The following is a 24,519-nucleotide window of genomic DNA, read 5'->3' on the forward strand; positions in this document are numbered from 1 at the left end:
TGTAGATTTTCAGGAGAAGATCCAGAAATGGAAAAATGGAATGAAATGTTTTTGTGCAGCGTCATATAGATTAGGTTATTGGAGTCAGAGGAGGAATACACTGTAGGTCTAATGCAATTGTTACAGCTCCACTGTTTCATTCAATAATTTCCAACAAAAGTGTACTGTACTATAAATTCATGGAGCTGCTTTTGGACATGGTTCCTGCTCTGGTTTCATGGATCTGCATTAGAGTAAATCACTTTTAAATCATTGTTTTGCTCATATTCATTTAAAAGTGCAGTATGTAGAATTTAGTGGCATCTAGCGGAACGGACTTGGCAGAAATGTAATATTCATACGTATGTTTTACTTAGTTTGTAATCCCATGAAACTAAGAGTCATTGTCTTTATATCTACATAGGGAGTTGGTCCTCTTCCACGGAGCCCCCCATGTTGTACTGCCATGTTTCTACAGTAGCCCAGAACGGACAAACCAAACACTGACCCTAGAGAGGTTCTTTCACATTTTTGCGAGTTTCATGGCCACCGTAGGTTCTCCTACACACTTGAAAGAGGAGGGAGAGGGTGAGGGGTATTCAGTCGGTTGCAATCTGCAACCTCACCGCTAGATGCCACTAAATCCTACACACTTACAATTACATACACAATTAAGTTACAATTCTGATCTGTTGTTATGTTTCTCCTTTAAGTCTGCAAACTTTTAACTAAGTAACTGGGAACAAAGATTAGGGTTTTGCTCACTGATCATGAGAAAAATGATCAGTGACCATGTCAGTGACATTTCAGAGGTCAAACTCAAGTCTGTCTAACAACCAAAATGTGTTAGCAGTGGTTATGCAGTGTTATTGTTGGTAGCTTGTAGCAGATGTCAAACAGGCTTAGATGGGCAAGTGGTGATAATTTGTAGATATCTGCTCCATCAAACATGACAATTCGTATTATTCTGCTCAAACTGGTTCACAACAGAGGGTCAAGCCAGAAAACCAAAATTCCTGTAAATCCAGCATTTGGAAAAGTCACTTAAACTTTAATCTTTCTACGACAGGTTTCTGCACGACTGCTGAGATGAGCTAAGTAAGTAAACAACCAGTAATTTGTCTGTAATATGGTGATGTTAAGCTTAACTGAGCTTTTTTTATTGAGAAACAATAACTGATTATTGAAACACTAATGATAAAATTATAGCAGCTGCACAATCTTCAGGCTAACAAGGTTACTGTCATGATTCGCTGATTTGTTTGAGAACAAACTTCCAACAACTTAATGTCAAAATGCTCGATGTCTTGGCTGATGGTGCATATTGTAATCAAGGAGAAGGTTCAGCTGATTCCCAGAATATTTAAGCACATATAATGGACGTTGTATGCAATAAACACAAAAAAGATCAATGTTGTTCCCCAGAACTTATGACTGGCATGAATTAACAAAACTCCAAATAGCAATAATAAATACTCTTTTTAGTTTTGCTCTTTTCACTTAATGAACCACTATTGTTACTGGACAGTGAAACCTGCTCTGCCTGCCTCTTTATTGCTTAAAACATGTAAAAGTGGACTGGACCATGATGATGTGTTTTTTTTACAAGAACAGACGGTGCCCAGGTGCATGTGTGGTTTTCCTCAAATGGGCTAATCTAAATGTTGTCTCAGAGTTTCATTCTCCAGTGGTTTTTCCTTTAAACACAGTAATAAAAAAGAATCTGATGGCAATACTGAATTCAGATTGATTCATACAGTGAATGAGTCCAAAGCAGCAGCACTTCAAACAGCAAATCAATCACAAGCATCTTTCTGTTTGTCTTTGTTTAGATGTCTGCTTATGTGACATATGTAAAAAGTTTTTGGATTTGACTTTTCGAAGCAGAGTAGTTACGTCTTCTGACATTAACGTCTCACATGTATGTGTGAATGCACACAAACACAAGCGGTGAGACCCCAGCATGCTTCCTGCTGTCCAGCTGTCCACCTTATTGCACTTCACTGCACGCTCGCTCTTTTCATCCTCTGCCCCCGTCCTGCTGGAGATGTCCCACAGACATTCGAACATATATAACCCCAACACTAAAAACAATGAGCTTTAAGTCTGTTTACTCAAGACAGTCAGTTTGAAGCTGGTGTATGTTGTGTGTTTATGTGCGGCTGCATGTTTCTGTGTGTGTGTGTGTGTGTGTGTGTGTGTGTGTGTGTGCGTGTTCACTGAGCTAGAACAGGGAGCATTAGGAGGTGTCTTTTGTTGCTCCTGGGGGGCTACTGTGCTCAGTCCTAATAGGAGTCTTGTGCCTGCCGTTGTCCCAAGGGAGGGCTTCTGAATGAGGGGGTCTTACTTCACACTCCCCCCTCCCCTTCCATCCCCAGCTCGAGCCCGGCCTCCCCCACCACCCTCTCCTGTCCCTTGGGACTGGCCGAGAGACAAAGAGGGAGTGGGGCTGGGGTGGGATGGGATGTTTGAGGGGGTGCACTGTGGCCCCTGTCTTATTAGAAGGGTCGTGAACGTGTCACGATGATTAATATGCCGAGGTGCGTGGGGATACCCTAGAGTCACATTTATTCAACACGAAGGCTCCCAAACACACACTCACCACAAAATGGCACATTTGCATTTCCCATTAAGAAAAGAAAATATAGATATATATGCAAATGAAACTCCTATCTAGGTTTACACCATTATGCATTATCCATTTGGACATTAACAATAGATGACCATTTCTCTCCCCAGCCCCATTTTAGCTGCGTATTTTCACCTGATTGGCATATGTTATGGTACATGTGTACAATACACACACCAATGCCTTTAAAGAGTTTGGATAAAGAAGAGAACTTTGATGAAATGTAGTGTTTTAAGTGCGTCATTTTTTTAATGCCCAAAACATCTGTGATGAATTATGGTTCATTAAGATTTATCATTCAGCTTTGTTTCCTACTTTGAAACAGCTAAGCCTATGTTCTTGGTTTTAAACTTTTTAACAAATATTTTAACCTTTTTATTTATGTTACTCTGTCATGATCATGGTGTAGGGAACTTATCATTGCAGTAAATATAGTGAGGTTGCTCTTTACTGCTGAAGTTGCCAGAAGGGAAGTGCAGGAAGCAGCAGCTTGGTCACCATCACAGAGATCATCAAAGTCTTCATCAAACTGAGTGTTTAACATTTGTGAATTCTCTTGGCCTTTTTCCTTTATACTTTGTGAAAATCAAAGATGTAGAAATATCTATTTAAATGGAAAAATCCATATTTTTCATATAACATGTAGTCACACTTACTGGTAACACATGTTACCTATTCACTGTATAACTACACCTTAACGTCCTCCGTCCATCTGTTTTCAACAGTTTAACTGGCTCAATACACACATTATTGCGTTTTGCTTATTAAAAACATTTTGAACTGGCGTGTGGTTATATTAAAATGGACAGATGGCATGCTGAATAAACCCTTATATTCTATATGTCTCCCCTTACACACACATATAGAGGGCTCTGGGCTAACTATGGGACACAGGTACCCAGGGAGTCAACCAGATGTTTGATAGGCTCACCTGCAGGCCTGCTGCGTGTTGGCAGTAAAATTCATGCGCTGCATATGCTGCAATTATACCACAGGGAAATAAGCTGCTGTAATAATGAAGTAGGCTGGAAACATGAGGAGGAAAAGCAAGCAACCCTGTTTCCTTTGGAAAAACACGGCCTCTGTCCATATTTTACTTGGTTTTCACTTTAAGTAAAGTAAGAGGAGTGTTCTTATAGAGACTATTCATCTTCAGCTTGACCAAGGAGAGAAGTGTAATCGCTCCAGTAGGTGGTGCTGGATGCTAAAACAGAATCCATATCCTCACTGCAGGTTTGAATTTAGTGTTGAAACACTGTGCTGAAATTGTTCAGGAAATTAGGCCATAAAAACAGTACTGCAGATGCAGTAAAACTATGAGCTTCTCAGCAGGGATGTGTGATGGCAGCAGAGGCAAAGTTAGTTCAGGTAGATGGGATTAAATGTTTGGTTTTATGATCATTACAAGCTAGCCTCGCTCATTTTGCACAAGTGAAACGCTTTGCCAAGACGTGGGGTGCAATTAAGCTGCAGGCATTCATCCTCCTCGGCTTGCCTCCTACTTGTGCACTTACAGGTTCTATAAAGGCACAAATTGATTTCATCTATCAATGCAGTCATTGTTTAACATGACGTAGCTCATATGTTGTGCATGTGTGTTTAATAATAGGGTCCTAACTGGATCACGGTGTACAGGCCCTGCTTCTCAAATTACTCCTTCTCAAGAAAGGCCCCCGCTTGAGAAAAGTGAACTGTTTCAGCTCTTCAGTGTTGTGGTGGCGCCTTGTTTTTTTTTTGTTTTTTTGTTTCCAAGAACTCAACAAAAGCAACGTAAACTGTTTGCAAAGGAAGTTCTGGTGTGTGTATGTGTGCGTCCATCTGCAGCGATTAAAAACAACAAAAAATAGTAATCGCAAGCAAACCCCAAGCAAACTGCAGAATCATTCATTCCCAGTTTTGTGCTGATGAGCAAACACAACACCATCCACGTTAATTGCTGTGACCCCAGCAACCCACCAAAAGGAACATTGACATATTGTTTGTCCAGCGTGAGACACTGTATAATTTACACTCACTAATGACTGTGCCTGGAAATACAGGCTGAAGGACCACGTCTGTCCCTGGCTTGGCCCTTATTCAACATTGGCCCGGACTCTTCTAATGGATAGTCCATCTGTACCTCTGTGAATTCATATCCCTCAATGCATGCCCATAATTCAATTACAACACTTGTTTAGTGTAAAAAAACAGCCCTGTGCAGTGTTCTCTCCTGGCCAATTGAGGTTTGATAAACAATTCACTATTGGCTGGAGAATCTCCACCCTGATCAAAACAAAAACAAACTGTGGCTGATTCAGTGCTGTTGTGTCTCACAGATTTCAAATGATTCTCTGGTGAAATAGCTTGTTGTGAAGAAAGACATATTACCATTGCCATAGGGTCGACCTTGACCTTCAAACTCAATCTGGCTATTAGGGGCTGCCCCTCCCCAGCACCCCTGAGATGTAAAGAGGCTGACGGTTTTGACCCCTGATCCCATTTCTTAACTAGGCTGAGGTGCCAAATAACCTTTTGACCCAGGAAGCATTTGCAGGTTGCCTGAGCAACCTCAGATTTAGCAATGATTGACAGGTCCATACAGTTTTTATCTTCTTTTTTTTTTAAGTGGAGGAACCACAACACTCCTGTGCAAGATAAATGAAAGAAAATGATGGTTTATTTGCTTAAATCTAGAGTTGTAATATGTCAAATATGCTTAGTGAAAATGGGAAGATTAGATATTCTATTGTACTCTGTTGGCACATTATTATGCCAGATAGATGCAGAATAAATTTCCCTTAATAAATGAACGCTTTACATGGAAATGAATGTATGAATGCAATGGATGGATGTCATTATATCAGATGGAGGTCTATGTAAATGAACCGCTGTGCAGATTTGGCATGTGGTGCAAATCACAGAAACACCAGAGCTGAGGATCATGACAGGAATAAATCTGCCTATTTTAGGAGACGCCTTGTGTTCTTTAACATAGCCCTTAATCCAGACCCCAAATATATTTGCTAGTAAGGTTGAGCTTCTAAAAAAAAGTTTAATTTTGCTAGTTGTAATGTAGGGGTACACCATTTCATTATGACTGACCCAGGGGAATCTAAGGTTACCATCTGGCCACTGGCCACCATTACTGATCCTTGTTTTAATATGCAAATGTATCTGTTTTTTTCCAACCTTGATGTAATCACAAATGTAACCTGACTGAATTGACCGAACAACAGGACCATGTGCCATGATAATCGACAGCCCTCATGCAGATATAAAAAGCACTGCAATGAGTGCTTTTAGACACTACTGTTTTACAATATCATGTTGTGAAAGAAATAATATCCAATTATTAATAATTATTATAATTATAATAATTAATAATCAAATTTCTCATGTAAATTACTGTACATGGATTCAAACTCAAGGTTAAATTTTTTTAAATCTTACTCAATATCCATCACATTATATAAAATGTAAGTATTGTATTTAAAGAACAACAAATACGCCATATCTTGACTGCAGTGTATTTCTGTTGATTCATTCATGTTAAGGAGTAATGGGCCAACATGTTATCACTTATTATCAGTTATCAGTGATCTCAATCTTTCTCATTTAACTGAAAAACTCCTCTCTGTGCCTGCTTTTTGCTTTAATCCATAAGCAGCTACTCATCAGTGTTGTTGTTAGTATTATAGAAGTAAAGTTTACACTAAAACATTTCTGTTTGTATTTCTAAATGCTGTATTAACTGCTGAGAGGATTCTTTTTAGTTATGTAGTCCAGTATGATTATAGTTATTAACAATACATGAACTAGAGTGCCACGGTCTGTTCATCTGGTGATTTCCTCAGTTTCATTTGTTCTTGTTGTCTTTAACCTCTTGTTCCTGTTGTGAACCCATCAGTCACGACTGTTGTTGGTTGTTGTAATGTAGGAATTAGATAGGTCGTTAATTCTTTGTGTTGCTACACATGAATGAATCTACTGTCTATCCTGGTAATGAAAGATTCTGTATTTGCTTTTTGCTGGTAAAAAGTGCCCTGCGATGCAGAGGAAGTTATGTGTTTTATGTTTCCAGAAGTCAAATGTGGGAACATGTCATGTCCGGTTACCAGCTGGCAGTTTGCTTGTTGTTACTCTGCTGCTCTACCTGTTTTTAACAAGTTTTAACAACTTTTGACAACTTTTTATGACCTATTCAGACCACTGGCTTTCTTATTAATGCCTTTTAAATCGCAGAGCTATTTTATGGACTTATTTTATTCTGATCACAGATTGCTGATTTGTCCCTGATTTGAGTTTCCTTCACTCCGCAAGGACGAACAACAGCTGAGCCCTATTCTTAGGAAAAGCGTTTGCGGGTGATTTAACCAGAGCTGTTTCTGCATGCTGGGCCAAGTATTTTGGACCCAGGTGGGCAAGTTTCCTGCCCCTGCCTGTTTCCTGGTCCTGTGTCCTGGTATAGCTGCAAAATTGCTGTCAGCTCCATATTTGGAGCCCTCGAGCCATTCCTAGCAACCTGTCCCTGAAGTGGCTCTACTCACCTCTCTTCTGGGCTGTGTTAGCTGCTCTCACCTTTCTCAGAAGATCAAGGAGTTGGAGGGGAGGATATCAGTGTTGTACCAGATTCGGGAGGAGGAGAATTCCTGGAAACCTCAGTCGCTCCAGCGCCAAAAGCACCTTCCCCTGCAATGTTGCAGCCCCAACCCATCCCAACATCTGCTGGGAACTGTTAGGAGCAAAGCTTAAAGAGCCACCTACTAGCTCTACTCCATATCCACCAGACACTGGTTGGCAAGGGGAAGCACATGGATAGTCACTCCTCTCGGTTCTCTCCATCTTTCAGGATTCACTTGGAGAATAAATTTAACATCCTGGACGATCTAGGCTTTCCCCATCTATCCAACCCTCTCACCCACATCGTCCCACAACCCCCCGACAATGCTAATAATCGGAGACTAATTAGAAACGTGAGAGTCAGATCGGCTCATACTCTGTTTCCCCAGCGCCAAAGTGCTTGACATTGCAGACAAAGTTCCAGACATAATAAAATCCCACTAGGAGGTAGATAGCTTATTAGTAGATAGATTATTATCCACATTGGCACAAATGATACTCTTCTGGGAACGGGGGCATCTTTTTGGCCCAGATGGTCTCCACCCGAACAAAGCTGGAGTTCGGATGCTATCTGCCAATTTAGCATATAGCGTGTTCAGCCGCTCCTCACAGAAACCAACCATGCCACCCCACAACTTTCATGACCAGAAATGACCAGTTCATTAGAGACTGATGTTCCTTGGGCCCCAGTCCCTATTTGTTTGGTTCCACATCTAACACTGGCAAATTTTCTATCAGACTTGGACCAGACACAGACATTTTCATGATGATGATGCTCTGTGAGATTTGCAGTCAAACAATCTGGTGCATGTCCCAGGAACCTCATCACTATTAATGTTCAGACTCAAAATTGCCTTCAGCCAGCTCCTTCAGCTTTAAATCAACTACTTCTGGGTCTTCTGCATCACTCATCACTTCAGATGCTAATTTAAATGATCCACAGATTTTTAAGGCTAGAAGTGGTTTTGTTTTCTTACATCTAAATATACACAGTTTGCTAAGTCATAACAAATCACTCAAGTATCCTTTTATCTCAACTTTATCTAGATGTGATGATTTTAACAGAGACTTGGCTGAAAAAAGAGATTTATAATCAAACTGTTTCTTTTAGTAGATTTAATATATAGAGCAGGTAGAGTTGGTAAAGGAGGTGGTGTGGCAGTATATGTAAAATCATCTCTCTCTGTACTTGAGCTGACTTCAGTCTCAATTCCTAAATATTTTGAATTTATTTCCTTGAAAATAGATCTGGGGCATAATAATTAAGTAATAGTTATTGGTGTCTACAGACTTCCTTCTGCCCCCCCAGAAGCCCTAGAAAAGCTCTGAATTAATTACAACATTGATTGATCATAAGGTGATTATCCTTGGTGATCTCAAGTTAGACTGGCTTACCTCAGCATCTAATAATCTTAAAGAACTTTTTTACAATCTTAATTTTACACAAATTATTTCACATCCCACTTGCCCCAACCTGAAGGATTTCTCCAAGTCAAGATTAATTGATTTAATATTATCAAACAGAACAGAGAAATATCCTGTCTGTGATGTTTTTGACCTTGGTGTTAATGATCACTGCCCAATTGTTTGCATTAAAATGTGAAACAGAGGAAAACTAATTCACACATAGTGGTTAGAAGAAACTTAAAAATGTTTGATGACTAGGCCTTTCTACTAACCTGACATGCCAGATGGTTTGTTACACAGAACCATCTGAGAAGCTAACAAGAATGGGGATTTATTCATCTCGTATTGTGCCTAACTTTAGTGGATCATAACATATCGGGTATGGAATTCATCTGCAGATGTGCCGGTTCAAGATGAGACTAAACTTTTCTATGGATGTCAGTTTTTGAGCCATGACAAAGGCCAAAATTTGGCCTGCAACAGATTAGATAAGCCTTGTTTTTATCCTAGCTGATTGCCAGCAATGCCTTTTTCTATGTTGTAATGCATATCATCAAATGGTGAGGACTCATAAGGAATTTTATCCTATTAGGCTTATGCCTGGCAGATAATAAGCATGCACCTTTTGAAAAGGCAAGAACAAAATGTAGCTCCACTCCCTGGTTCTTTCTACATTATTTTGTTCCAGAAACAAAGCATAGGCTCTGGCTAAGACCTTTGTCAGTGGCTTGCCTTTAAACAGTTGAGGAATAAGTGCACTGCTGCTGCCAGAAAAGCTAAAACCGAATATTATCTGTACTTACTAGTTCCTCTTAACCCCAGTAAATTCTGGAAAATAGTCAAATCCACCTAACATTTCTAGCACTCTTTTACCTTACCTGGTGTTAATGGCCTTACTCAGATAACTGATAGCTATGAAATGTTCACTGCTTTTAACAATCATATTGCTGCATCTTGTCATTTATTTGTCTTAGTGTTGATCTCAATGGTTGTGTGGATGAACATAGGTCATCCTTCCTTAATAATACTGCTGAGGTAAACCATTCCTTTAGCTTATCTCCTGTTTCCAGTAGGTTGGTAGCTGGTGCCTTATGCAATATTGATGCATGAAAATCAACAGGTGATGACAAACTGGAACCATTTACTCTGATCTTCTCAGCACAGCTAGTTTCTGAATATATAACTAACTTGTATATAACTTTCAATCTTAGCATTACCTCTGACATCACTCCTATAATTTGGAAGACTGTCTATGTTCTTTCTCTCCATAAAGGCTATAGCAAATCTGAATTAAATAATTATTATCCAATTTCAAAACTATCTTGTCTTGCAAAAATACTTCAGTCTGGTCTCAGGCTTAAGCATAGCACTATTTCTGCTACTTCCCTAGTTATTAACAATATAGTCTCAGCATTAGATAACAAAAAAACACTGTGATGCTCTTTTTGTTGATTTAACTAAAGCTTTTGACAAAGTCGACCACTCTCTCTCTTACGCCGACTTTATTGTTTGGGTTTTGACAATGCTAGCTGCCTGTGGTTTCAGAATTCATAGGTTTCCAGTCCTCTTTTCTCCCCATTGCAAAGGGAGTTCCTCAAGGTTGGAGTTCCTTGGACCAGTCTTATTCACAATTTATGTAAATGACACTACCTTTTCATTGTATAATTGCAACGTCCATATTTACGCAGATGACACTCTCTTTTATTCCTGTGTGGATTCTATTCATGCCGCCACTCTTAATCTACAGCTATTATTTAACCTCTTTCAAAAACACCTTCATAGCTTGAAACCGGTCCCAATATGTGCAAAAACAAAATGGATGTTGTTTTCAAATGCAAGAAATATTGACCATGGTAATTTTGAAATTTGTTCTGTTAATAACAGCATAATAAAGAGAGTGCAATACCATACATATCTAGGGATTTGGATTGATGAAAAACTATAGACTGTATAAAAATAATAACGGTAGCCACCATGACATCATCCATTGGTTTGTTGACTCAGGTTTTTGAAGCCTCAAGTTTGGCATTTTGACTGTCGCCATCTTGGATTTTTGGAGCCAGAAGTGATGAGAAGTGACCATATTTGGACAAGAGGGTGGAGCTGACCCTAACGCTAGCTGGTAGCTCGGTTAGCATGGTGCATTTACAGTCTAGGGTTGACTGTGATAATGCTAATGCTAATTTTCGCTAGCGAAAAACAGCTTAAGATCATTAAAACAAAATGTACTTACCAAAAAATTCAACATCTGACTCTTTAGAGGGTCTTTTAGTACAACTAAATGCTGAACAAGACTTTTTAGGTGATCAAAATGTTACAATTAACTTCCATGAACTGAAAACACACTGAAATAATGATGGCTATGGCTATGCCTATATTCTGTGAATCTGGAATTATGCCATGTTTACTTTACCTAACCAATGCTGTCACCATGATAGTGACTTGTCAATCACAACATAGCCAAGCCCTAAAGCACACCCTGCTTCATCATCAAATTTAAATTAAATGGGACCATAATTTACAAAATGAACATCATGCTGTATTGAAGACTTGAAACTAGCGGTTGAGACCATAAACTCATTAGGAAAGTGTTTACTGAGGTAATAAATCAAGTGAGAAGTAGGGTCATTTTCCAATAGACTTCTAACAATCGGACTTTTTTGAACCAGTGGAGTCACCCCCTGATGGCCATAAGAGAGAATGCAGGTTTGAGGCACTTCTGCATTGGCTTCATTTTTCAGACCCAGAACTACCCACTTGTGAATTAAACTTTTAAAGTCCATATTGACATGTTATCAAGCTGATTGAAATTGGGCTTTCTTTTTAGAAATAAATCTTGTTTTCCTTTATTTACAAGAAAAATAATTGTTGAAGGAGTTTTCCTCTGGACCACAGGGATGTTATTTATGGGTACGCGACCAGTTCCACTCTCAAACCTTTATATTCAGAATATCACCCCACATTAAAGGTCCGGTGTGTAGAATTTAGTGGCATCAAGTGGTGAGATTGAAGATTGCAGCCAAGTCAATACCCTTCCCCTCACCCTCCCCTTCCAAGCATGTAGGAGAATCTATGGTGGCCGCTAAACTAGCGAAAAACGCAAAAGGCCTTCTCTAGGACCAGTGTTCAGTTCTGGGCTACTGTAGAAACATGATGGTGCAACATGGCAGCCTCCGTGAAAGAAAACCCCTTTCTTATGTAGATATAAAGGGCTCATTCTAAGATAATGAAAACACAACAATTCTTATTTTCATGGGATTATAAACTTATTAACACATACTTATGAATATTATAATCCATTTCTGCCAAGTCTGTTCCACTAGATGCCACTAAATTCTACACACTGGACCTTTAAGATTCATTACTGGAGATAGTTATGGGACACACCATTGTTTACTATTATACTGTCTGTTCTTATTGTGTGTCTGTACCTCGGCACCATTGTAAATGAGAGTTCTCCAAGTTTTCTGAAGATTTAAATAAATGAATATAAAGAAGCAAAAGTGGTTTGTTTGAAGTGAATGATGCAGATGTTGTTGCAGTAACAAACAGCTACCATGACTATTAACAGTTAGAGAGAAGATCACCAGCTACCAAATGACACATTTTGTCAACAGAAACTCTGTGAAAAAAGATGAACTAACAATGTGTTTTATGTAGAATAAAATACAATTTTATTTTTACATGTATACTGTAACAAAATGCCAACATGTATTGATGGTGACCTGAAGGGAATTAATAATGTCTGATATAAAACTGTTTGATACAAGTGCAATGTCATGTGTATTCAAATGATGATGAGCAGGATTCTATATACAAGATTGTATATATACTGTACATATATTAATGTGACTGTCCTCTGTTTCACAGCGGAGCCACTGGTGCAGGTGAATGGGAAGCCCAGCTGCTGCTTCTTCAAGTTCAGCCCCAAACTGATGTTCACCAAGGTGCTGAAGGCCCAGCTGTGGGTGTACCTGCGACCGCTGCAGCAGACTTCCACCGTCTACCTGCAGATCCTCCGGCTCAAGCCCGTCACGGAGCAGGGTAGCCGCCACATCCGCATCCGCTCCCTGAAGATAGAGCTCAACTCCAGGGTCGGCCACTGGCAGAGTATTGACTTTAAGCACGTGTTGCAGAACTGGTTCAAACAGCCGCACACCAACTGGGGAATCGACATCAATGCCTTTGATGAGAGCGGCAATGACCTGGCAGTTACCTCACTGCGACCCGGGGAGGAGGGGCTGGTAAGGACCCTCAGACCTGTCCCAGGGGCAGAGAGGGAATCACTTTCATTTTAATAAAAGGAGGGCAGATGAAAACAACTTTATTTAAAAACATATGTATATATATTGATAACTCTCAGGTGAACTAAAACTGACTCATGGGATAAAAGAGGAAGGAGCCAGCCACCTTTCTCTCTTGTGAACTCTTGTCAACTCTTAAATATTTTTAGAATAATGTATCAAAAGACAGTGTGTAATATCAGAGAGACTGTGCAGCTCCCCTCGGCTTTGCGGAGCTTTACGGAGCTTTACAGCAAGTTTCAGCTCATTGTTTAGCTGTCTGGCTGCAACTTTTTGGAACACAGGCAGCTGTTTTCAGAGAAAGAGCCACTGTACACTACCTGCTCAGCACAAAATGGCAAACAGACACAGTTAGCCGCTAGCTGGTGAACATAGTCAAGCGCTCTCACTGCTCTCATAGTGTTTTCAGCTGCAGCAGGCTACTGTTTTCAGCAAAAAGCTGTAATAAGTCCATTGTATGCAAAACAGTTGCCACTAGTTTGTGAACATAGTGGAGCATTTAGCAGCTAAAGACCCAGACAGAGTATTTCCCTCAGGAGTTGGTAGAAACCAAAAACAGAGCTAAAAGAGTGTGAATATTGGACTTACATTCACCAGGTGACCAGAGACCAACTCCAAATGAATGATAATTTTGATTTGGTTTGCTAACATGTTCACTATATAGGCTTAAAAGGTGATGATATGTTAGTGTTGTGTTCACAACGACTTTCTGCTGCCCCCAAGTGGCCAAAAAATCAGTCATTACAGATTTAAAATCTTGAAATGAAAAGCTTGGGGTTAAATATATACCCAAAACTGCCAGCAATTACTATATAGTGAGGACACATGCAGGCAAATACACTAATGTATATCTCTTTTTACATAATTTAATGTAATTTAAATTTACATCTTTAAAATGCATGCTGCTGTGTTTTAGACTTTTGAATATTTTTTCTTTCTCTCCAGGCTCACATTGATTTCTATTCATTTCACCAATCAAAATAAGTACAGTAAAGACAACAAGTGTGCGTTCCAAAGAAAGGAACTGATTGAACACTAGATGTCATGTTGGTTTTTATTACTGTCAAAGTTCTGTTTTTAGTGCAAATTGTAACTGCAAATTCATTTGAAAATCTACGCTGAAAATGTTAAAGCAGACATGACGTTCATCCATCTCAAGCTAGCAAAGTATCTGAAAGTTGAGTCTCATGTGTGTCTCATGAATGAAAATCAGTGGCTGCACAGAAGATAGAGAAACACATTCAAAAATGTATCATAACGCATGAAAAAAACACACACATACTCCAAGGTTTGGCTATTGTGAAGTAGAAGAAGACCATGCTGTATAATCAATCTGCATTATGAATACGAAACGTATCAAATATGAAGATGGACAGTAATAATAATACATTATTCAGCGTGCACCATTCTTGACGTCAAAATGTTTGAAACCATAACCAAAGCAACAGCTACACTTTTATAAAGGCACAAATGGTTTCAAACAAACCTGACATGATGTTTCTGTAAAGCAGCATTTATTTGAACAGACTAAATCACAAAGTCACACTTCAAATAGAACAGAATCTCCTGATCCAGATGTCGTAAGTTCCACTAGACACAACATTTTATTTTTGTTGTTAGTTATAGACACTGACTGGGAATCATCTAAAGTGTTGATTTGAAATCTACAGGCATAAAAAAGGAGTGGGCATATTTAGTTATAATTGTTGCAAGAGATATTTAAAGGTAGTTTAGGCAGAACACAGAATAATGTGTATTCTGTGTTATTTAAAGCTTCCTGTACACTGGATACAGGTGGATAATTATGTCTTTTAATCATGTCCCTAGAGAGAAAGCACAGCTGCTTTGTTTGGATCAACCTTCATCAACACATCTATTGTTCACTAATTGTATGTACAGTGCAGATCATTTGCACTGGCTCACATATTTTCTAGTAACACTTACTCTTTAGAAACCGTAAATTTAATGTGCATTGTCTGTGCACTTTTACGGTTTTGTGTTTTTTCCACGTGATCGTGAAAACTCAAAATGTTAATTATATAACTCTTTTATTGAAAATGAAGGCTGAAGTGATTGTACTCTTTTGCAAAACATAAATGTATTTTCTTGCAGGAAATATTTAAAGTGCGGCATGTATCCTAACCCAGTGTTCCTCTGGATAGTTTTGGCACTGTGGACATTTTAGCCTCATATTGGGCCTCAAACTCATCATCACCAGACTTGTTTTGGCTGACATATTTGCTTAGATTCTTTAAATAAAAAATAGATGAACCACTGTTCAGTTTATGTCTAATGTAATTAATGAGGCTGCATGGATGAGTTCAACCTTCAGTCTTAAAACAAAACCATCCGTGAACCATTAATCTAGTTAGAAATCCCAGCGTCACTGCAACTGACAGCTACATACAACATCTATGTTGAACTATGTAGGCCAGTCATCCAAGTTAAGCAACACCAAATATTTACCAAGTGGTCATTTGGGTCAGATCTTCTCAACACATATCAGAGGTCAGCTCTGGTTGTCTTGGCCAATAAATCGCTGCCCTCTGAGCACACAGCAGTGTGCAATATTATTCTTGAACCCAAAAAAAAGGAAAAGATCAAAAACACAGGCAAGTTTACAAAAATAAAACAAAACACAACAAGCAAAGAAAAAATTCAGCTTCTCCTTGATCCTCTGGGTCTTTTTTTCTACAACAAAGGCCCTAAAGGCCAAGCTGACATGGTCTCACTCTGATGGCCTTTCAGCTTATTTCCTCTTTTGAATGCGTCACAAAATCTGCGCTCAAGCCCAGCTGGAATCACTGTGGGGAGAGGAAAGCTTTGTAAAACAAACATGATGGAGTAAAATATTTGATCTGCTCGCTTTGCCCAAAGGTCAAGGTTATGGCAGCCTGCAGATGACCTCTTGGGTCATGGATCAAACCAAGCACACAGACTCATACAGGCTAGTTTCTATCAATGCTCTTTGATTGGTGATGAAATGGCACGTTGTGATTCTACTTTAAAAATGACAAATTCATTCATATGTTTCGTGAAATGGCAGATAAGGAGGTTAAGGCTTTTCATTAGGAACTGAGGAGGAAGAGTCCTTTTAGGACATCCAAGAGTCAACTTATTAGTTTGGTCAAAAAAACGGTAGCCATTAGCAACTGTTAATGCTAATACAAGTCAGCGAGTATCTGACCTCTTCTTTCTCACCTCACATTCATTCCTGTGGAGAAAATAACCAAACATAATTAAGACTGAGGCTAAAATCCCTGAATTTTCTTCAATAGAACTTACTATAAGACTACCTACGTCCCCAAATCCTTTAATTATATAAATGCATGTGTATTATAGTATTTGCATTTACATCAATGAGGAAATATTTGTGGTTAAGTGACATATTTGTGTTATTGAGAATTTTGCACCACTTTTAGATGTCCAAGGTTCAAACATGACTCTGTTGTCATGGTTGCTACTCAGATCAGATTCTCTCTGTACACACCATTGAGCTATGGAGATGATCAGAGGATTATTGTAACTATCATCCATATTATTCAGGTTTTAAAATTGAATTTGTGTGACAGCTGAGTTAAGCTGATTACCAACAGCACAGCTGCTTTTATATTTCAAGAATTGATTAATACCTGGTGTGTCAGGTAAAAGCAGGTAACTGGTATGATAGAAAACCGGAGGAATGTGGTACTACTGATTTTTAGTAATTTACTACTAATCTAAACTAATTGTGCTTTGTCACAGCAGACATTTTTACTTGCCATAGAAGGAAAAGCACAGGTGTTACTAATCACATAAACAATGGTTTTGTTATATTCAAGTGGCTCATTGAGGACCTGGAATAATTCACACAGCTATATAGTCTAATGGTTTATTTCAGTTTGCTTACTTTCTCCACACAGGCTACTTATCATTTTGAAAGGAGAAAGAGTTTTCATCTTAAGGATATCCTCCCGTTATCTTTTTTAAGTTTAACTTAATGTGATGAGCTTCATTTGCAGAAGAAACACTGACAATAAGTGACAGAGAAGCTTGAAAGGTCTCAGGTTAAACTTTGTCATCTTGCTTTGAAAAAAAGCTTTCATGAAGCTGTTTGATAACTGATCAAAACTCAATGTGAAAAGTCATATATCTTCTGATAAATATTAGCATAAAACTATAATTTCAGGATCAGATATTTATTATCATTACTAATAAGACAATACATACAGTGGCCAAAGGTGTCATCTGTTTTTTTAATAATAGTGTTTTTGATCTTATGTTTACTAAAAGACTATCTAGCACACATAATGATAATCATCAGATACATTTTTCTGGATTCTTTTCATGTTAATACAGTTTCTTTCTCTTGGGATGTTAGCTTATGTAATCTACGGTGGTTGCCATCTTGAAATTACAGCACTTTAAGAACTTAAGTCGAGTCTGATCTACTGACGTGGCAGAGGAAGTCCAAGTTTCTACTCCAGTTTCAATGAGTTTGTAAGCACATGGATTAAACACAAACCTTTGCATTAGCCAACTGATTCTATGTGTGCACATCTGTCTTTGAAGGAAAAACAAAATTATTCTGCCCTCCTCACTTGCATAAATTACTTTATTAAATGTTTTGGTCCTTAAAACATTTATGAAGCACTTTGTATTCATCAACCTGACAAAGATATTTTGTATCAACAGACCTTTTTCACAGCAGACATTTTGGTTTGTCATAGAAGGAAAAGTACAGGTGGAATGAATTACACTAACAACGATTTAATTACACTGTGAGTGTCACAGTAAGACATCAGTGAGCCATCATGCACAATAGCAGAGCCGTGGAACTAATCGGGATGCAGCCATTATTAATGTTGTTTTTTACACTTGTGCTTTTTTCTGTGCTACAACATATCAAAACCAAAGAATCCTGCTTTGGATCATTTGTTTTCATCTCATATGGTGAAATTTATATGCAACAATATGTCAATATGTCTGCTGTGAAAAAGGTGTTTTCTGTCAAGTCAATCAAGTCCATTTTATATGTATAGCCCAATATCACATATCACAAATTTTACTCAGGGGGCTTTACAATCTGTACAGCAATACAACATCCTCAGTCCTTAAATCGTCAATTTGAATAAGGAAAAAATGGAAGAAACCTCTGGAGGAACAACAGAGGGATCCCTTCCCCAGAATGGACAGATGTGCAACAGATGTTGTGTGTACAGAATAGAGCAAGAAACACAATTTACAGAAATACATCACGGATAAACAAGATGACAGAATTATAATGGATTTATAATAGATATATATGCTGTCCCTTCTGTTTGTGTTAAGATTAAACTTAGAAATGATGAAAAAAATTATTGTTTAAATCAAACATCAAAAATTAGAGGTTGTTTAAGCGCAAAGGAACATTGTAAACAGGAGCTCACTTTATGTACCTATACTTTAAGACAATACAGGAATAGTTTGAGAAATATGTGTGTCATCCTTCTTGCCAAGAGTAAGATGGGATGATTTATGCAACTCTTGTCTCTGTGTCTCAAGTACGGAGCTAGAGCCAGGGGGCAATTAGCCTAGCTTAGCATAAAGAGTGGAAGCAGGGGGAAACAGCTAGCCTGACTCAGTCCAAAGTTCAAAAATACACCAACCAGAAAGCTCACTAATTAACATATTGTATCTTGTTTGTTTAATCCACACACACGGATAGAAATGTACTAACATTTTTACGAGGAGTTTTGCGCTCCTACTATATCATAGCGAACAACAGTTTATCTCAGTGCGGTTGCCAGGCAACCAGCTGAGATGCTGTGCAGAGGGAGGAAGGATAAACTGTTCATCAAGAGATATTAAGAGCATGAAACTGCGTCTAAAACCACAAACTGTTATTTTTATGTTTCTGTTTGTGAACAAATTTAAAAAACAAACAAACAACGTGCTTATTAGTGAGCTGTAGAGCTAGGATAGCTGTTTAGTCATGTGTCTAGTCTTTATGCTAAGCTAAGTTAACAACCTTTTGGCTTGCACAGATAGAGAAGTGTTATCAATCTTCTCGTTTAACTCTTGGCAAGAAAGCAAATAAGGATACTTCCTGAAATGTTGAACTATTCCTCTAAGACATTAAGTTATTTTCCTCTCCTGACATGTCAGCCACATCTCTTCTGTTGTTCTCTTATAACCACCTCTTTCTCTCTGTCCTGCACCTCCTCCCCCTGATTCCAGCAGCCGTTCCTGGAAGTGAAGGTTCTTGAGACGACCAAACGTTCTCGGAGAAACCTTGGCCTGGACTGTGACGAGCACTCCACCGAGTCCCGCTGCTGTCGCTACCCTCTGACTGTGGATTTCGAGGCGTTCGGCTGGGACTGGATCATTGCCCCCAAACGCTACAAAGCCAACTACTGCTCCGGCCAGTGCGAGTACATGTTCATGCAGAAATACCCGCACACCCACCTGGTGCAGCACGCCAACCCCCGAGGCTCCGCAGGGCCCTGCTGTACCCCGACCAAGATGTCCCCCATTAACATGCTCTACTTCAATGACAAGCAGCAGATCATCCACGGCAAGATCCCGGGGATGGTGGTGGATAGATGTGGCTGCTCTTAGGCTGCAGGGGAGACGCACACTTGTGTACAGCCACCATTGCATCAAACCACCCAAAACCCTTATGGAGCTCTCCCCTGGCACCAGAACCCACTCCTCGGCACCAGATGTCACATTTGCTCAGCCACAAAAACATCCCACTGGGTTTCCATTTTTCCAGTAATTAAATTGATTCTAAATGTAAAAAAAAATTATAAATGAAATATGAATCAAAAAAGGACTGAGTGATGGAAATACAGTACATTATGAATGATTTAAAGAGGTTGTACTTGTGGAGAAGCTTCAAAAAAATGGTAAATGAGACAAAACTATGTTATAGAGTATGTGTTAGTTTTGTGGGGTTTTTTAAGACTTTTTTTTTTTTTTAAATGGCATCTTTGTGAAATGTCCAGGTTAGTGGATTGAGATGACAGGAGACAAAAGCATTTACAGTCCTAAGGAGAAGGGGTTTAAAGAAGTTTTGGAAATACTTTATTTCACAGATACACTTACTTACGGGTGAGATTTGATCCACAAAAAAAAAAAAAATGTTTGCAAGGGGGCATGATCAGAATTATTTTGCAATTCATCACTTTAACAAAAACTCTTAAAACAGAATTCATGCTAATGTGAGGAGAGTTTACTCTTAGGAATACTGTTAGGATAAATCCCAAATCTTGTTTACAGATGTTTAGAGATGTGCTTTAGAGATGTTAAGTGTTAAGGAGATCCAAAACCAAACCTATACCCTCTATTAATGTATAACACCCCAGTGTGACATTCTCGAGTATCTACGAAACCTTTTCACAGTCACTTTGATCTTTTTTTATTTGTAGTCTTGTAAAACTCAAAAAGGAAAAAGGAGAGAAGAGGTTACGCTGTTTTAACTCTATCTTTCAAAGCAGATAAATAAAGTCGTTGTAGCTATTTCTGCCATTCTGCAAAAGTAGACAATACGGATTTAAGTTTGACTTGCACACTAAAATCTGAAACAGAACTGTAATGTAGATGCACTCTGAGGTCACTCGGCACCGTCTGGAAGAGGAGGAGGAGGAGGGCACGTCCTGCAGGACGACAAGAACCTGACATTTTTCTTTCTTCTGTGTAACAAAGGAAAATACACTTTAACACATTCAGCTTTTGTATTAAATGTTTAAAACAGAGAAGAAAATGCACTGTTTCATAACTTGAAGAGGCCTGGGATTGAGCAAGTAATAACAAACAGACAGCAAAACATACAAGGGTGCCAGTTTGCTCAAATACTCAACCTGCTGTAACATGAGTGAGCAGAAAATAGTACAAAATATAATGACAGTATTATCACTAGAAGTTTACATGTTCATACTTGCAGCAGTGTTCACATAAAAACATACACTTAAATTAAGAAAGAGCAGTAACTCCATTACTCCTGTCAAGCAAGTTCACTCACTTTTTCTCAAAGCAAGTTTCAGAAAATATAAAAAGAAAAATGCAAAATCCTTTTACTGCAGTACTGTATTCATAAAAAAAATAGCTTTTATAATTCACAACAAACCACACACAAAAAAAATCAAGAGAATGTAACTCAACACTGACTTTAGTTTAGAGAACATGTTTGAATGCATTTTGAAATGCCCCCATCCACCTCAACCTTGACTGTGTCATCATTATCATAATGGAGAAAATATCGTTAGTTAGTGCTTAAACACAGAGTAGATTAGTACGCTTGAAGTCTGTCTTTGTCTCCTGGATGTCAAAGCAAAGATATCCTTTTGTTGTAAACGAAAGCACTATGCTGTTGGATAAAGGAAGCGCCTTCTGACATTATATATAAATTATATATGTATATATTAAAAAGGGGTACAAAAACCTTTTTTTGGGGCACTCTACCTTACCAACAATAAATTTTGCACTATGGGACGTTCATGGCGTGAGGAGGTAAAGTGTTGTTTGTGTTTTACCAAGCACAAGAGAGCTTGTACAGTATAGGATAAAAAAAAAACTATTCAAGCTTCTTGGTGATAAACCATACGGATAAACTAGAAAGGTTATCACTTCTTTTTGATACCATCACGCTTTCCTGACTTTTGTCTGAAGCGGGGGCCTGTCCATACACTCACACACTTCTATCCAATCTGGAACCTGGACGTACTGTACCAGCGGCCTGAAAGGCCTCCTTGCCCACTTTGGGTGATAAGTCATGTGTGTAATAAGTGTCTGGATCAATGAACATAGAATGCTTTAACTGGAAATGGCCCGCCCACCAACTTTAATCTGTTACCATGTTAGAGAGACTACGTCCTTTTGACTTAAACAATGTGTCGACTGTCTTGCATAGACATGTTTTGCCTTTGTGTGTATTTTAAGTGAAAGCACCCATGTAAGAATGGGAGGAGTATCCAGGGATTGTTAGCCAAAGTAGAGGATGACATGTTGTGTGCTGTAACTTTTGTGATCGCAGGAATATGCTAGAACATTTCAAAGGGAGGAAAAAAAGCTGTTAGGGGCAGTGGTTGGAAATAATTCAACTGGTCAATTGTCTATTTATTAATATTAATTACAATGCATTTCAAAGTCTGTCTACCTCACTTTAGCCTTCTAAAAAAAAACTTGCTTTTTTAAAATTTGTCATCGATTAATCTGTGCAAACATTTAACCCATAAGAACCCTCCCCCCCAACCCCAACCCCCGCTCCCCCTCCAAAAAAGATAATTGTAGATGAAAACCACAGGGTCCCCTTGCTCTCAGGTTCAGATTGAGTTATTGACAGAGTGACTGATGGTAGCGGCTCTGGTAATGTGTGGTCAAAAGAAGTAATTAGCTGTGCCCACAACTATGGCTTAACTATGGTTCAAGCTGTTGAGAAGTTGCATTTTGAATTTTAGTGTTTGTATACTGGTATGTGTGAGAGTGTTTTCATATAAATATATGAGAGTAAGAAATCTCTATGTAAATACCTACCCAAATGTTGACATTTATGATGTTTTGGACAGGTTCACCGCTTCTAATGTTTTTCTCACTTTCCCCCTTCATTCCTCCGTTCTTTGTGTAGTTAAAAAAAAATCACCCCAACTTTGTAGTTTAATGGTTGTGCATATGAATAACTGTTCAATTGTTATTTTTGCCTTTTGTTGTTTATTTACTGTCATTTTTCTTTTGTACAATAAATCATTTATTTAGCTTATGGGATTTGTTGTTTATTTCTTACTGAGTCTAGTGCATCTGTTTAAAGCAGCCCTGTGTTTCTTTAGCTGAACCAACAGCCACTGTGGACATAACAGTGGCAAGAAGTAAAGAAAAGTCAGCCATTTGACTCAATAATGTCAATCAATACCTCAAACATTAGCCACCATGACTTACTGGTCATACTAGACCAAGTAAGGCTGTAGCAGTAAAATCTCTGAGCATAACTGAGTAGGTGGTGTTTTATTGTTCAGATATGTGTTTTTTCTTCTTCCAGAAGTTATGTAGTGTCACTTTAACCCTCTCTCCTATCAGTTTTGGGTGGCATCAGCTTTGTCTTAATGCATTAGTTTGTGCGTAAAATCCACCCAAAGTTAGTAACTACTAGCTAGTCTTTAACTAGTTATTTACTAAATCAGGTTGCACTGATACAAAAGACCAGTTTTGTGCAAAGCAATCAAATGTGTTACAGGAAGTCTCTGTTGCATCATGATAACTTCTCAAATAACAGTTTTAGTCTTAGTTTTTTTCTTTTTTTAATTTAAGTGTACTTGAAATATGTGTACTTCACAATTTGTACTATTAAGTTTAGAATCAGTGGGAAATACCAGATTATGCTGAGCTAAGATATAGTCAACTGACATTATTTGGTCTAGTCTAATGTTATTGGCATTTTGTAATTTGCATATGTTATTTTTGTTAAATCTAATTAAATAATTTACAAGTTTACATCATTATTAAACAGTAATTAGATTAGAAGTGTCAGATCTGTCAACAATACTCCAGGTGACACTAGGCAATTGTTGGATGTAAATATTTTATCTCTTTATGTCATACCCCTTGTTAGCAAAATGACCAATATACATCCCCTTTGTTAATCTGCCATTCCCCTTCTCCATCTTCTGGTAAAACCTACATAGACAAAGAATCGCTTGGACATAGTTTTATATTTTTGTCAATTCTGAGCTTAATCTTTCAGTGAGTATCAAGCATTATACATCATATGATTCAGGGGAACCTGCCCTTTCTTTCTGGTGCAGTGTTAAGTCACCATCATGCATAACCATTGTGTTAGCATACCATATTTAACAACAAAAAAAAAAACACCCAGTGAAAAAAACTTGTCTTGTTGAATTACTCCGTAGTCAACCAGGGAATTTTTGTTTTTTCAATGTGAAAAGTTGTATTTAGGTGTTTTGGAGCTCCATGTGAAGTTTGGTGCAAATCTACCTTTTCCTCAGTTAGTTACAGCCATTTACTTGCACATTGACCTGGACTTTTTTTTTAGTAGACAATGTGATGATATATAAATTTTGGTGCTCTTCCAGAGTTCCAAAGTTATTTAATGTTTTGTAGATTATGGTGTAGCGCAGTGTCAATGTTACATTCGGTTCCAGAGGGCTAGTCTGCCTGATTCATTGATCCTTTATCTGACTGAGGTTTGTGCAAGTTAGGATCTATGGCCCTGACCATGGCTCCGAAATATCAGTAGCCTAACTGTGCTGTGTATTGATAAATACATGGCTCTGTCCGTGGTGCTGAAGTAACAGACGGATTTGTAATTGCGACTTGTTTTCTCAGTCCTGTCCTTCTGTCAGTTTCATCGTGGTTCTATAATACTCTCTAAACTATATACTATAAACACTCAATTCTATACTATATTGTAGCCTATAAACTCTATAGAGTAGTGTCACCTTCACGATCAAAGTGACAAGTAGCAACATGTAGTCACGGAAAAGCGAGAGAATCATAGAGACACACTGCTGCTTGTAGTATTCCTATAATATTTCTATGATCATTCAGTAGTGTCTTTGCTGCTGAAAATACAGCCCAAGACTAAGACACCTCCGTAAGAAAATATTTTAGGAGAGACATGACTTCAGA

The 24,519-nt window shown here is 38.4% G+C and overlaps 1 protein-coding gene across 2 annotated transcripts in view; it reads left to right on the top strand.

Annotated features, from left to right (window-relative positions):
- Positions 1–22,636, top strand: part of LOC137181726 (growth/differentiation factor 11-like) — a 30,181-nt gene extending 7,545 nt beyond the window's left edge. The window contains exons 2-3 of one of the 2 annotated variants that reach the window (XM_067587654.1): positions 12,485–12,858; positions 19,117–22,636. In XM_067587654.1, coding sequence (XP_067443755.1) covers positions 12,485–12,858; positions 19,117–19,497 — 755 coding nt within the window. In that variant the 3' untranslated portion in view covers positions 19,498–22,636. The remainder of the gene's footprint in view (positions 1–12,484; positions 12,859–19,116) is intronic. The other variant, XM_067587655.1, reaches the window with a different exon arrangement.
- Positions 22,637–24,519: the final 1,883 nt, after the last annotated feature.

This window comes from Thunnus thynnus, chromosome 4 (genome assembly GCF_963924715.1).
Source record: "Thunnus thynnus chromosome 4, fThuThy2.1, whole genome shotgun sequence".
Lineage (NCBI taxonomy): Eukaryota > Metazoa > Chordata > Actinopteri > Scombriformes > Scombridae > Thunnus > Thunnus thynnus.